The sequence below is a fragment of the Oncorhynchus gorbuscha genome, linkage group LG15 (genome assembly GCF_021184085.1).
Source record: "Oncorhynchus gorbuscha isolate QuinsamMale2020 ecotype Even-year linkage group LG15, OgorEven_v1.0, whole genome shotgun sequence".
Classification (NCBI taxonomy): domain Eukaryota; kingdom Metazoa; phylum Chordata; class Actinopteri; order Salmoniformes; family Salmonidae; genus Oncorhynchus; species Oncorhynchus gorbuscha.
This window is the reverse complement of record NC_060187.1, coordinates 84,387,489-84,401,293: the sequence shown is the minus strand read 5'-3', so window position 1 is coordinate 84,401,293 and position 13,805 is coordinate 84,387,489. Positions and strand designations below refer to the sequence as shown.

The 13,805-nt window shown below is 44.0% G+C and overlaps 1 protein-coding gene across 4 annotated transcripts; it reads left to right on the top strand.

Annotated features, from left to right (window-relative positions):
- Window positions 1-2,585: 2,585 nt before the first annotated feature.
- Window positions 2,586-13,800, top strand: LOC123998286 (sperm acrosome membrane-associated protein 4-like). 4 transcript variants are annotated; one of them, XM_046303363.1, is made up of 3 exons: window positions 2,615-2,842; window positions 12,407-12,547; window positions 12,718-13,800. In XM_046303363.1, exons 1-3 carry the CDS (start codon window positions 2,812-2,814, stop codon window positions 12,930-12,932), a joined length of 387 nt encoding a protein of 128 aa, XP_046159319.1. In that variant the 5' UTR covers window positions 2,615-2,811; the 3' UTR covers window positions 12,933-13,800. The 4 variants fall into 4 exon arrangements, 3 of the variants coding, with proteins under 3 accessions (XP_046159317.1, XP_046159319.1, XP_046159318.1); XR_006832249.1 differs by lacking the exon at window positions 2,615-2,842 and adding an exon at window positions 7,458-7,647; XM_046303362.1 differs by lacking the exon at window positions 2,615-2,842 and adding an exon at window positions 8,503-8,866.
- The last annotated feature ends 5 nt before the right edge of the window (window positions 13,801-13,805 follow it).

The following is a 13,805-nucleotide window of genomic DNA, read 5'->3' as shown; positions in this document are numbered from 1 at the left end:
TGTCCTCTCCTCGTCTCCTTAAAACCCATTGGATGAGAGAGCCAGAGGAGAGAGGACACGAGGATTATGCAATTGAGATCTTACCTGTCAGACAGACAGTCAACCCAAGAAAGTGTTTTATACTATAACATAGCAACAATTATAATTTAAAGGGGCAATCTGGAGTTGAAACAATAACAAAGCAGTAACCCCACCACTGTTTTGGCCAAAAGCTGAGGGATGAATGGGGCTGGAGAAATGTTACCGCTCTCAAATTCATAGACAGAACTATGTATACAAGGACTGACCATCAAAATTATAGTTTGAACCATGTTTTGAGGCTATACAGTGTTTGTTTACATTTACTTACCAACATTGAAGATGAACAAGCTTATATTTGGTGTTTTGGGGTTCTGATGGGGTACGACAGTTGAACTAAGCTCATGAGGCATTTATAAGATATTCTTCGAGAATCAATGGGTGTGTATATATAATAAAAAAATGTATGTAGCAACTGCAGATTGCCCCATTAACCTAAATGTTTTTCTGAGTATGAGATGAGCAGTGGGCACCTTTAAAGTTCATTCATCTTTAAAGTATTGATATTGAATGACATTTGAAGGTAGAGTCAGTGAAATGACGTTGCCACGAGCAGCACTACAGATATTGAGATGAGTGAGATGCAGGACCTCACACACGGTGTCTGCGGAACAGGAGGCTGGTGGCTTTTTAATTGGGGAAAACGGGCTCATAGTAACGGCTGGAACGGAATCAATGGAATGGTATTGGTTTCCATGTGTTTGATAGCATTGCATTCACTCCATTCCAGACATTACTATGAGCCGTCCTCCCCTCAGATGTGGATGGGTTCGCTTCACACTGTTCCCTGGCCTGGCTACCGGGAATCAAAACAGCGGAGAAGTTAAGCCTCGCGCTTTAATGCTCGTAGTTGTTGTGGGAATTGATCCACAATGCTGTTTACTTTCAGCATCTACGTCATATCGCTGCGTCCACCTTTAAAATTATCATTTTAAAAATAATAATGTTTGAGGAAATGGTGCTGAGCCCTGAGCAGATGGAACCAGATTAGTCCAAACATGTTTTTACTGGAATACTTGTTGAGTTCTTATTTATTGTTGTGAAAGAAACTCACCATGTAGTTTACCTCTCTGTCAGATGGATACATTCCTCTACATGTCCAGGGCAGGAAGAGGTTGGCACATCTCAAGGCTTGTGTGGAGGGAGAGGATTGGTTTGTGTGTGTGTGTGTGTGTGTGCGCGTGCGTCAGTCAGTCAGTCAGTCAGATGTTTATTTAAAAGGGTGAATGTTATAGCATTGGAACTTTAAGGAAAGCTGGACTTCAGGACTAATTGAACTGAAGAGAGATGTGTTTCTATGTACCTGCTTTAGAGCCAATGGTAAAACACTAATGAAATTGGAACGTAAAGAAAGAAAGACAAAATTCATCAATTTGTTCTGAATGAATATTGTTTCCTGTTTCATTGATCTTTGTGTACACCGTGTAAATAGTGTATTATAGCTCTGGGGTTGTGACACCCTGCATCCCTATAGGAAGTGGTTATTTGGAAGCTTATGCAAATCAATACCAATCTTTTCCAATAAATTAAAAATGTATTTTTTTTTCATTGAACTGAGAAATTCATCTTTTAAAGCTTTAGTGAAATTTTGTAAACTATTTTTTTTGTCAATCTCCTCCGTGCGATACCTTGGAAGTGTGTTGCAATGAGCCTAAATGTGTTTATCAACAATATAGTTTATTTTCAAAACCGGGATTTCTGTATTTTAATTCAAGGGGCATTGATAAGTGCTGTTGACTTGTGGGATGGTGTGAGTGGTGTAGGTGCATGATGGCTTTTGTTTGCTGGAGTGTGAGTGGAATGGAATAAATGAAATGCAGTCTCTGGGGTTGTATATTCTTCTAATGTGCATACTGCCTGAGGGCTTGGTTATCCACTCTTCTGATCTGTTAACCACACTGATCTGTGGTCATCATTACCTTGTGTCAGTGGTGTGTCTTTATCATGTCTCAGATTCACAGGAACTGACACCACACCTGTCCTGTCTACGGATACACCTGGTTATGTCATAAGCTTTTCTCCATCCCGGCCCACACCAATCTATTTATCAATCCCTCTTCTCCTCCCTTTATCCCCCCAGTATGCTGCTGTTCTAACTAATAATAACTGCTAGGATCCCTGGGGACTGGCCCAAACCAGCCAACGATTCCCACGACCCCTCACAACCAGACAGCTTATTTTGCTAACAGACTCACACAGTCTTGTTTAACTATCCTTGTGGGGACCAAGCAATTGATTCATATTCAAAATTCTAATTAACCTAACCGTAACCCCCTAGACCTAATCCCTAATTCTAACTGTAAACCCTAAACCTTAAGTAGAATTTTCCTTGTGGGGTCCAGCAAAATGACCCTAGTTGGGATATTAAAACCAAAAAAACACTCACAGAGCGTAATGCTCTGGCTTACTGCTTCTGAAACATCGAACTATTCCAAAAAGAAAAGTGTGCGCATAGAGTCAAGTCAAAAGGCAACTAAAACATTTAGGCATATTTAGTAATCGGGAATTTATGAGGACCAAAATCTCGCATGCGCCGTAGTAGCCTACTCGCCGCTTTAAACCAAGGCTGGACAGATGTTAAGCAGTCTGGTTGAGGGGTGAAACTCCGGGAAAACATTTTAAAGAGGGAGCTGAAGAGTCAACGCTGACCATTTAATTTAGGGACAAAATAAATAACGGGCATCATGTTGAGAAAATAGTTCCAGATATGTCAGCGGCAGGAGCGACGCGGAAATGTCCACAACCGAGCAACAGCCAAATCGAGGCAAGTAACCATTATCGGGACGTTCTCAAAAATCAGAGCGCAGCACATGAAAAGCAAGTGTTATTTGTTAATTTTAGTTTGTATTTGGTCAATAGTGTTGACTTACTTTTTAAAACATTATTCAGACATCCCCAATGTCAGAAAGGCTTTAGCGACAGATAACCATAAATTAAAAGATTACGGTTACATTTCATACGGAATCGGACAACGCAACTCCGCTCTCTCGGAAAAAAAGTTGTCGAGGGTCTGCTACAATGTTGCACAAGTTCAAACCCTTCGATTAACGTTTTTGACCGATGTTATTGCCGTCATTTATATAATGTGTAAAATCTACAATTTCTGAACTTGTTGTAATCTTTACTAAATGTCTCGTTTTTTTGCATTCATGTTCTTTGTTTAAGTGATTGAATGTTATGTTCAAGGAAAGCACCAAATCAGACGAAATTACTTTATGTGAAATATAATAGAAGCTACATTTGGGACTTGGTCAATTGAGAGTTACCACTGGACCATATATTATCAATTTAGGTCAGAATTGGACGCCATTGATATGTCTGTCTTGACAGTGCTTTATTTTATTATTTACATAGGCTATTGTGGAATATTTAGTTCGAGTTTAAATGTGAAGGCTACAGAGAACGGGCTTGTGTACAGGGTAATCTAGCGTGGAGTTTAGAAGGGGGCACGAGAGACTCACATACTGCATTTCATTAACTCCTGGGGTTCTTATCACCTCTGTCACTTCCTGTTGTTTACAAAGTCAACTCTCAACAATCCCTCTCACTCCACCCCACCCTTTTCCCCCTGTCTTTTTTCTCTTCCTCTGATTTAACCCCTTTCTCTTCCCCATTACCTCTCTGTCCTGTCCTCATCCTCTCTCTGTCCTGTCCTCATCCTCTCTCTGTCCTGTCCTCATCCTCTCTCCCTTCCTCCCTCTCCTGTCCCCGTCCTCCCTTTTTTCTCCTGTCATCGTCCTCTCTCTCCTGTCCTCGTCCTCTCTCTCCTGTCCTCGTCCTCTCTCTCCTGTCCTCGTCTTCTCTCTCCTGTCCTCGTCTTCTCTCTCTCCTGTCCTCGTCTTCTCTCTCTCCTGTCCTCGTCTTCTCTCTCTCCTGTCCTCGTCTTCTCTCTCTCCTGTCCTCGTCCCCTCTCTCTCCTGTCCTCGTCCCCTCTCTCTCCTGTCCTCGTCCCCTCTCTCTCCTGTCCTCGTCCCCTCTCTCTCCTGTCCTCGTCCTCTCTCCCCTGTCCTCATCCTCTTTCTCCCCTGTCCTCGTCTTCCCTCTTTCTCCTGTCCTCTGTCCTGTCCTCTACCTCTGTCCTGTCCTCATCCTTTTTCCTGTTCTCATCATCCCTCCCTCTTTCTCCTGTCCTCATCCTCCCTCTCTCTCCTGTCCTCGTCTTCCCTCTCTCCCTGTCTCTCCTGTCCTCATCCTCCCTCCCTCTCTCTCCTGTCCTCGTCCTCCCTCTCTCTCCTGTCCTCTTTCTCTCTCTCCTGTCCTCTTTCTCTCTCTCCTGTCCTCATCCTCTCTCTCCCCTGTCCTCGTCTTCCCTCTTTCTCCTGTCCTCTGTCCTGTCCTCTACCTCTGTCCTGTCCTCATCCTTTCTCCTGTTCTCATCATCCCTCCCTCTTTCTCCTGTCCTCATCCTCCCTCTCTCTCCTGTCCTCGTCTTCCCTCTCTCCCTGTCTCTCCTGTCCTCATCCTCCCTCCCTCTCTCTCCTGTCCTCGTCCTCCCTCTCTCTCCTGTCCTCGTCTCCTCTCTCCTGTCCTCGTCTTCTCACTCTCTCCTGTCCTCATACTCCTGTCCGCGTCCTCTTTCTCTCTCCTGTCTTCATTCTCCCTCTTTCTCCTGTCCTTCTCTTCTCTCCGTGTCTATCCTGTCTTTGTCCTTGCTTTCTCTCCTGTCCTCATCCTCTCTCTCTTTCTCCTGTCCTCGTCTTCTCTCTCTCCTGTCCTCGTCTTCTCTCTCTCCTGTACTTGTCCTCTGTCTATCCAGTCTGTGGTAGAGGATGACAGCAGCTGGGTCCTGTGGAGCGGTCAATGCCGTCTGCACCCAAGACTCCTCCCACTCACCTAAAACAACCTTCCCACAAACCACATGGCCCTGCCCACTCTGCTTCCCACGGCAACAGAAGGAAGAGCTCGAAGTCAGACTCCGCCTCCGCTCCCCTCCTGGGGCGTGGCTACTAGCAGGCGTTGTCGTGGTGATGGTGGGAATGTTTGTGGCCGTGGCCGGGTATGCTAGCTCCACCCCTAACCCTGTGGGTGGGCGAGGCAGCTCCCACAGCGAGCGAATGAAACTGCTCGGCCCTGTCGTGATGGGTATCGGCCTGTTCATCTTCATCTGTGCTGGAACCTTGCTGTATGAGAACCGGGACCGTGAGAACCGAGAGCGTGAGAACCTTGAGAACCCTGAGGAGCAGGGGAAACGCAAACACAAGAAAACAAGAGAATGGCGCCAGGAGAACCGTGATTGTGAGGATGTGGAACAGGGGAACCAGAGAGAGCCCTCAGACAGACACTCCCCTCTCCCTGAGGAGTGCCCGCCCCCCCTGCCTCCCAGAGTGCCTAGACAGGAGGGGTTAGAGTTGAACCTTCTCTCTGTGGGGGCGCTGAGCTCACTGCTACCAGGGGAGGGACAGGGGCGTGAAGAGAGAGTCAGAGAGGTGGGGGGTAAAGGGGGGTCAACCCTGCTGACCAGAGTCCTGCACCACCAGGACCCCCCCTCCTCCTGTCCCTCCCCAGCTCCCTCCTCTGTGTACTCTGACTCCTGTAACTCCAGTGAGATCAACTATAACGTTCAGACAGGCTCCCCTATCCACTCTATTCTCCAACTCTGAGATACTACTGTACTCACATCTGTACACACTTTTCTAAATAAATGCATCACATATTTCTCTATCTCTCTCTGTGGTTTATATAGGTTGTAGATGCAGTGGAGTGTGTTGGGCATCTCTCTCTACCCCTCCAGGACGGGCAGGGCCAGGGGGAGACAGGGCTAGGTGACGTCAGCTTGTTGTGTAGTAAAGTCTCTCTCAGGGGTGTTTGACTGTATTTGGGCTTAGGAGAGGATTCCACTGCAGACAGTGACTGTGGTGCCATCCTGAATGATGCACGTACACACACTAAATATGGCCAGACATTCCACTATGGAACAGGCTGCTTTGGAGAACTTTGATTCATGATGTCGTTTTAACTGTAACTCAAAGTTTTATCTAATATTAGTGACTCTGTTTGTCATGGCTGTTCTCCTATAGGGTTTCTGTTTACACACACCCAAACTTGGTTCAAGAGATGGACGGAAATCATAGCAATGAAAACAAAGTTAATGCCTTTTCATAGTTTGCTGTCTACATGCTTACTCTTTACTTGAGTTAGATGTGTATGCAGCAAACCTTTGGTCTTTAAGGTACACAAAACCATTAGGATGTTAGACTGGGTTTAATTGAATAGAGCCCACAGATGCAGATGCAGTAAAAGGGGGGAGGAGGAGGGAGAGATGAAGGGGGGAGAGGGAGGGGTGAATTTAATTGTCCTGAGTGTTCTCCTCCAGCCTCCAATTACACTGTGGAACCGACCAAGGGTTTTTTATTGGTATTTCAGGACTGCAGAGTATTTCCTCTGTTGTTCAGACACATGCTGGGATAATGCCATTGAGATTAGTGAGGAACGCCAAGACTGCCTTGCCCTGCACGGCCAGACACATCTACACGACACAGGCACAACACACACACACACACACACAACCACATGCATGCTTTCACACATGATAAACCTCTCACACCTCACCCATTAGCCCCGGTTCACCACCAGTGACACTACCAGGGATAGACCAGTACTTGGTTTCTCACTTCTGACTATGCTAAAACTGGGAAGTGTGTGTTTTTGTGAGTTTAATGCAGCAGCTGAATTATGTGGTCAGTCAGTGTTTGATTGCCGGACTGTAATCCTGAACATCAGATTAAATTCACATGTAATCCCTGCCTGACCCTAACACTTACTCTTACAATGCTCCACCTATGGCCTCTCATAAAACACACAAACACAAGCACACACCCTCTCTGTCCCACATGGAGATAACCTGTGCATTGTATTTCTCCTCTTGCTGTTACCTAGGTTTGTTTAACTGTCTCAGTCTGTCTCTGTGTTACGCAATCCCACAAACAGGACAGTTGTTTTAGTTTCCCTCTAATGTCAGTCATACATTTTATTAGAGTTTATGCAGGATCAGTACTGTGGGACTGGGAGCACTGTCTCTAAGCTGCTTAACTCCTCGCTGAGTCAGACACGTGCGTTTTACCGAGGAGGGAGACCCTACTGGAGTTACAGGACCAGAGACAGAGTGCTGAATCCTAACATGCAAATCACAACTTTGTGAAAATATCCCATTGATCAGTAGATAGTCAGGATCTCAAGTTAGTGTTTCAACTTGGCACAGCAACAACACCTGGGGCACCTGGGATTCACAGCAACAACACATGGGACACCTGTGACCCACAGCAACAACACCTGGGACATCTGGGACCCACAGCAACAACACCTGGGACCCACAGCAACAACACCTGGGACCCACAGCAACAACACCTGGGACCCACAGCAACAACACCTGGGACCCACAGCAACAACATCTGGGACCCACAGCAACAACATCTGGGACCCACAGCAACAACACCTGGACCCACAGCAACAACACCTGGACCCACAGCAACAACATCTCGGACCCACAGCAACAACACCTGGGACATATGTGACCCACAGCAACAGCACCTGGGACATCTGGGACCCACAGCAACAACACCTTCACATAAAGTAGGATTTTAATAGTGCCCCCTTTCATGTGGTAGACCATTCAGTCAAGTACAGATGTCCATTAGTCATCTAACCCTCATTGTTGATTTAGGACATCTCATTATTCCCTTTGAGGTGTTTAAACATGTTCATGAAATAATGAAGTGTAACAGTCTTTTTCCAGCGGCCCTGTGAGAGAATCTAATCCTCTCCACCTGGTCTTTCCTTTGTAACTTTAATCTTTTTTTGCTTTTCAGTGTATTTTTGAAATTACACGGCTCATCTGTAAAATAAACCCTGGTCTCAGCATGACTCCCTGTCAAAATAAGGGTTAAATCAAATAAGTATTTAGATCCCACATAAGGAGCATTTCTAAGAATCCAACAGCTCTCTCTCAAAAAACTTTCTCTCTGATGACGCTACTGTGTTAGTTTAATATGGGGGAAGTGCAGATATTTTCATGAGCTAGTGAATAGTAACTAGTCAAAGTAGCCCAGACTAGTTACAGACAGATCTTTGTCTGAGTTGATTGGTTAACTAAATGTCTTAGCTTTACAATAACACAGTTGTGTAAATTACTTAAGTAAAAAATACTTTAAAGTACAAATGAAGTCATTTTAGGGGGTATCTATACTTTACTTTACTATTTAGCAGTGTGACCTGACTATTAAAAAAAAACAAGAAAATTATGCCATCTGGTTTGCTTATTATAAGGAATATGAAATTATTTATACTTTTGATATTTAAGTATAATTGAGCAATTACATTTTACTTTTGATACTCAAGTAATATTTTACTGGGTGACTTTTACTCACGTCATTTTGTATTACGGTATCTTTACTTTTACTCAAGTATGACAATTGGGTACTTTTTCCACTACTGCAATAACATGCTCCGGATCAGAGCTACCTATATACTGTATATATATATTTAGACAGCTTATAGAGAGCCTCTGTCTTTACCTCTCTGCTCCGGATGGCTGGCCCACTGCGCAGTGCTGCCTCTGACAACAACAGTGATTGGTCTGTGAGAATAGACAGGTATAATGCGTCTTAATCCAATTCTAGCTACAGGGGTGCCTGCTCCTACAGTCACAATGGAGCTCATTGACTTCCTCAGGGACACTCCTCATTTTGTGGTCTCAACTGGCCCTTCTCTGGATAGTTTGAAGGATTTATTTCTGAAATGAGGGGATTGATGCTCTGTGTTTTTGCCCTGGCGATGTTAACAGCTTCTGCAGGTAAATCGAGATGAATTGATCTTTCTCTGCTCTGGGTCATAGTATTTAGGTAGGCTATACTTTAGGTATGGGATGTGAAGTTTTTCACACAGAATGTGAGGGACATCAAATTGAAATATTATAATCATAGAATTATATTATATATATTTCCTGATGTTGTTTAACACCAACTACAGACCAGGGTCATTGTAATAAGAATTTGTTTTTAACTGACTTGCCTTGTTAAATACATAAAATAAAAAACTCAAACTGCTATAGCACATAAAATATATATATATATATTTTAAATGTGTGTTCATAAAGCATACATAACGTCAATAAGAACATAAACATGACATTGTAGCTACACAGAGCCTCCATGAACATATTCACTACGAAAATAATTATATTCTGTCATACAAATATGTCAGTATCAGTTTTATACAAATACTGGGATTGTTCTGATTGAAGAGGATGGGCATTTCATGTCTTTAAACACCTCCACCAGTCCTGCAGTCGCTCTCCTGAAGGTAGTTGCGCTTTTTTTACTGAAAAAAGGTTGGGTTGGATGACTCTATGTTTGGGATGATTACTGGAAGAGAAGATAATTACTGGAAGAGCGTTAAGTTGAGGTTGAGTTGGGTGACTCTATGTTTGGGACAGAGGAGGCTGGTGGGATGAGCTATAGGAGGAATGGAATGGAACAGAGTAAAACATGGTTTTAATATGTTTGATACCAATCCATTGATTCCATCACAATGAGCCCGTCCTCCAATAGCTCCTCCCACCAGCCTCCACTGGTATGGGATTTACTGGAATTAGTTTTAGGAAGCTATTGTAATCCATATAGTAATCGTTAGGTCCACTGTAGTCCTGGTGTGTGCATGCAGGTCTTTGTTCCAACCCAGTGATATAGCACTGTGATATAACACTGGATGAAATACTTCCTAGTTTTAGTTGGTGAGTTTGTGCACACACAACCCTCTAGCCAATTAGTGTTCACCTGAGCTGGCAGGGGCTAACAAGCTAACAGAATGAGAGAGGCTGATGACCAGAGATTAGGAACATCACTGAAACTCAGGGTTTGGATTAGCACTAGGAGCTGCTCCCACCAGAGGTGGATGGCCATGCCAGGTTGTAATGGAGCAACAGTATAGCTGGACTAGCTATAAGCAGTAAGTCTAACCCAAATTTGTACATAGGTTTAGACTTACCACCTAAACCTAATTTCCACCTACTGTAGGTGCTCAAAGTGCTTTACAAACTTACCTCATCCACCATTAATGCTTTTCAGTAGAGGGATGCATTGTGGTATGCTGCTGGCTGATGAACACAAGACTCAGCTACCTAAGAACGTTACCTGACTAAACTACTTTAGTTTCCCCTCTTACTGTAACATCTGGGTGCTCTACAGACGCAGTCTTCTGCAGTCTACTATAGACGCGGTCTTCTGCAGTCTACTATAGACGCGGTCTTCTGCAGTCTACTATAGACGCGGTCTTCTGCAGTCTACTATAGACGCGGTCTTCTGCAGTCTACTATAGACGACGCGTCTTCTGCAGTCTACTATAGACGCCGTCTTCTGCAGTCTAGACGCCGTCTTCTGCAGTCTACTATAGACGCCGTCTTCTGCAGTCTACTATAGACGCCGTCTTCTGCAGTCTACTATAGACGCCGTCTTCTGCAGTCTACTATAGACGCCGTCTTCTGCAGTCTACTATAGACGCCGTCTTCTGCAGTCTACTATCTGCAGTCTACTATAGACGCCGTCTTCTGCAGTCTACTATAGGCGCCGTCTTCTGCAGTCTACTATAGTCAGTCTACTATAGGCGCCGTCTTCTGCAGTCTACTATAGGCGAGTCTACTATAGCCCGTCTTCTGCAGTCTACTATAGACGCCGTCTTCTGCAGTCTACTATAGACGCCGTCTTCTGCAGTCTACTATAGACGCCGTCTTCTGCAGTCTACTATAGACGCCGTCTTCTGCAGTCTACTATAGACGCCGTCTTCTGCAGTCTACTATAGACGCCGTCTTCTGCAGTCTACTATAGACGCTGCAGTCTACTATAGACGCCGTCTTCTGCAGTCTACTATAGCAGTCTTCTGCACTACTATAGACGCCGTCTTCTGCAGTCTACTATAGACTCTTCTGCTACTATAGTCTTCTGCAGTCTACTATAGACGCCGTCTTCTGCAGTCTACTTCTGCAGTCTACTATAGACGCCGTCTTCTGCAGTCTACTATAGACGCCGTCTTCTGCAGTCTACTATAGTCTTCTGCAGTCTACTATAGACGCCGTCTTCTGCAGTCTACTATAGACGCCGTCTTCTGCAGTCTACTATAGACGCCGTCTTCTGCAGTCTACTATAGACGCCGTCTTCTGCAGTCTACTATAGACGCCGTCTTCTGCAGTCTACTATAGACGCCGTCTTCTGCAGTCTACTATAGACGCCGTCTTCTGCAGTCTACTATAGACGCCGTCTTCTGCAGTCTACTATAGACGCCGTCTTCTGCAGTCTACTATAGACGCCAAAGATGCCGTGAGCTACCTTGGATGTGAGTAAGATAGTGACCCATCAGGTGAGAGTATGGCCTTAAAATCTCACCAAGGTTAACCAAAAAGTAAGGTTTCTGGCAAGGAAATAATGTTTTCATGATAGGAAAATACTACAGACACTGGCAGGGCCCCTTGTGCAGTGTCATTTTGATTAGATAATTGATTATGTGTGTGCCTCAAGAATAAGCTTCAGAAAACTCAGAATAAGCAGTGGTGGAAAAAGTACCCAATTGTCATACTTGAGTAAAAGTTAAGATCCCTTAATATAAAATGACTCAATTAAAAGTGAAAGTCACCCAGTATAATACTTGATTAAAAGTCTAAAAGTATGTTTTTCAATATACTTAAGTATCAAAAGTACATGTAATTGCTAAAATATACTTAAGTATCAAAAGTAAAAGTTTAAATAATTTCAAATTCCTTATAAAGCAAAGACGGCACCCTTTTCTTATTTTTATTTATTTACAGATAGCCAGGGGCACACTCCAACACTCAGACATCATTTACAAATGAAACCTGTGTTTACCAGATCAGAATCAGTAGGGATGACCAGGGATGTTCTCTTGATAAGTTTGTGAATTAGACCATTTTCCTGCCCTACATTTATCCGGGTGTCAGGGAAAATGTACGGAGTAAAAAGTACATCATTTTCTTTAGGAATGTAGTGAAGTAAAAGTTGTCATAAATAGTAAAGTACAGATACCCCCCAAAACTACTGAAGTAGTAATTTTAGGTATTTTTACTTCAAGTATGTTACACCACTGAGAATAAGAGTCGTACACACTGTGTGTGACTATGCGATCTTGCCCACCTTTCATATTATTTGCCAAAGAGGGTCACAATAAAAATAAACCTTCAATCTTTTTTCATTAATGTAATGTTGTCTCCGTCAGGAGCAGCCTTCGACCTTAAATGATCAATTCTATCAATAAAACACTCATGACTTGTAGCGATTATGTCCCTGTGTGAGAGTGTACTGTATATGATATTACCCTGTGGTCCCAGATGAGGATGATCAGGAGGAGCAACGGGAGGAGGGGCCTCTGCAGTGTTTCCGCTGTGACCTGGGCTTCTGGGATGCCTGCTACACCACCAAAACCAACTGCAATATCGGGGAGAAGTGCTACACTGGCCGAGGGAAGGCAGGTGGGTCACATGGATAGACATGGCCGGCGGGTGCTGTGTGTGTGAGTGGGGGCTGTGTGTGGGACATTACGGTGCTGGGTTTTGTGGATTTTTGGCAGAGAAGTGTGAAGCAGAGCATATTAGTGTGTTGACAGTGTCTATGTGTGTTAACTGTGTGTGTGTTTCTGTAGGTGATGTGTTGGAAGTTAAGTTGCTGGGCTGTGTCAAGGCGAAGGAGTGTGAGCTGGTGACCAATGTGGAGCTCTTCTCCAACACAACCATCTACATGATGACCAGGCACTGCTGCGACACACACTTCTGCAACACCGGACACACACTACCCCTCAACACACTCCTCTCCCTGACTACAATAACCATGATCCTCACCTTCAACAGACTACAATAACCACCATGCACCATAAAGTCCCCAGCAGCACACATTTATTACTTAATTCTGTTAATATTCTGTGTTTATTTGTGAAGGAATATGGACAGTAATTAACATATGTGGATGTGCCAGATTGAGGCGAAAGTCTCATGTTCAACCATTAGAAGCTATCTCTGGGCTTGGGAAAAATTGGTTAGATGGTTTTATGGAATTCAATTTTGAATAAATGTAATTTTCTCATTCTGTTGTTGGCATAAACTAAAAAAGGAGACAGAAAATAAAATCCAATCATATTTATTGAACATTCTGAATTGTAACTGAACAACATAATACGAATTTACATTGTCCTCAATCTTGGTTGGGATATTTTAAACACGTCAAAATTACTTTTATGTTCTCCTCCAAACCTAAATATTTCCATAGAGAATACTACAGTATCTCCCATTGACTTTACTGTTATGGTAAATCCTAAAGTAGTGTGCGTCAATCTTTCAGACCCATAGGCACAGATCTAGGATCATCTTACCCCCTCTAAAACCATCAGCATCTTGGGGCAACTTCCTCCTACAGTCAGTGAAGCTGAGATCATACTGGTATACAGTAGCGTTGCTGTTAGACAGACAACCGTAGCGTTGCTGTTAGACAGACAACCGTAGCGTTGCTGTTAGACAGACAACCGTAGCGTTGCTGTTAGACAGACAACCGTAGCGTTGCTGTTAGACAGACAACCGTAGCTTTGCTGTTAGACAGACAACCGTAGCGTTGCTGTTAGACAGACAACCGTAGCGTTGCTGTTAGACAGACAACCGTAGCGTTGCTGTTAGACAGACAACCGTAGCGTTGCTGTTAGACAGACAACCGTAGCGTTGCTGTTAGACAGACAACCGTAGC

What these genes read in the sequence shown, in the direction of transcription:
- LOC123998286 (XM_046303361.1), top strand. Translation starts at nt 4,848, where the DNA reads ATGACAGCAGCTGGGTCCTGTGGAGCGGTCAATGCCGTCTGCACCCAA.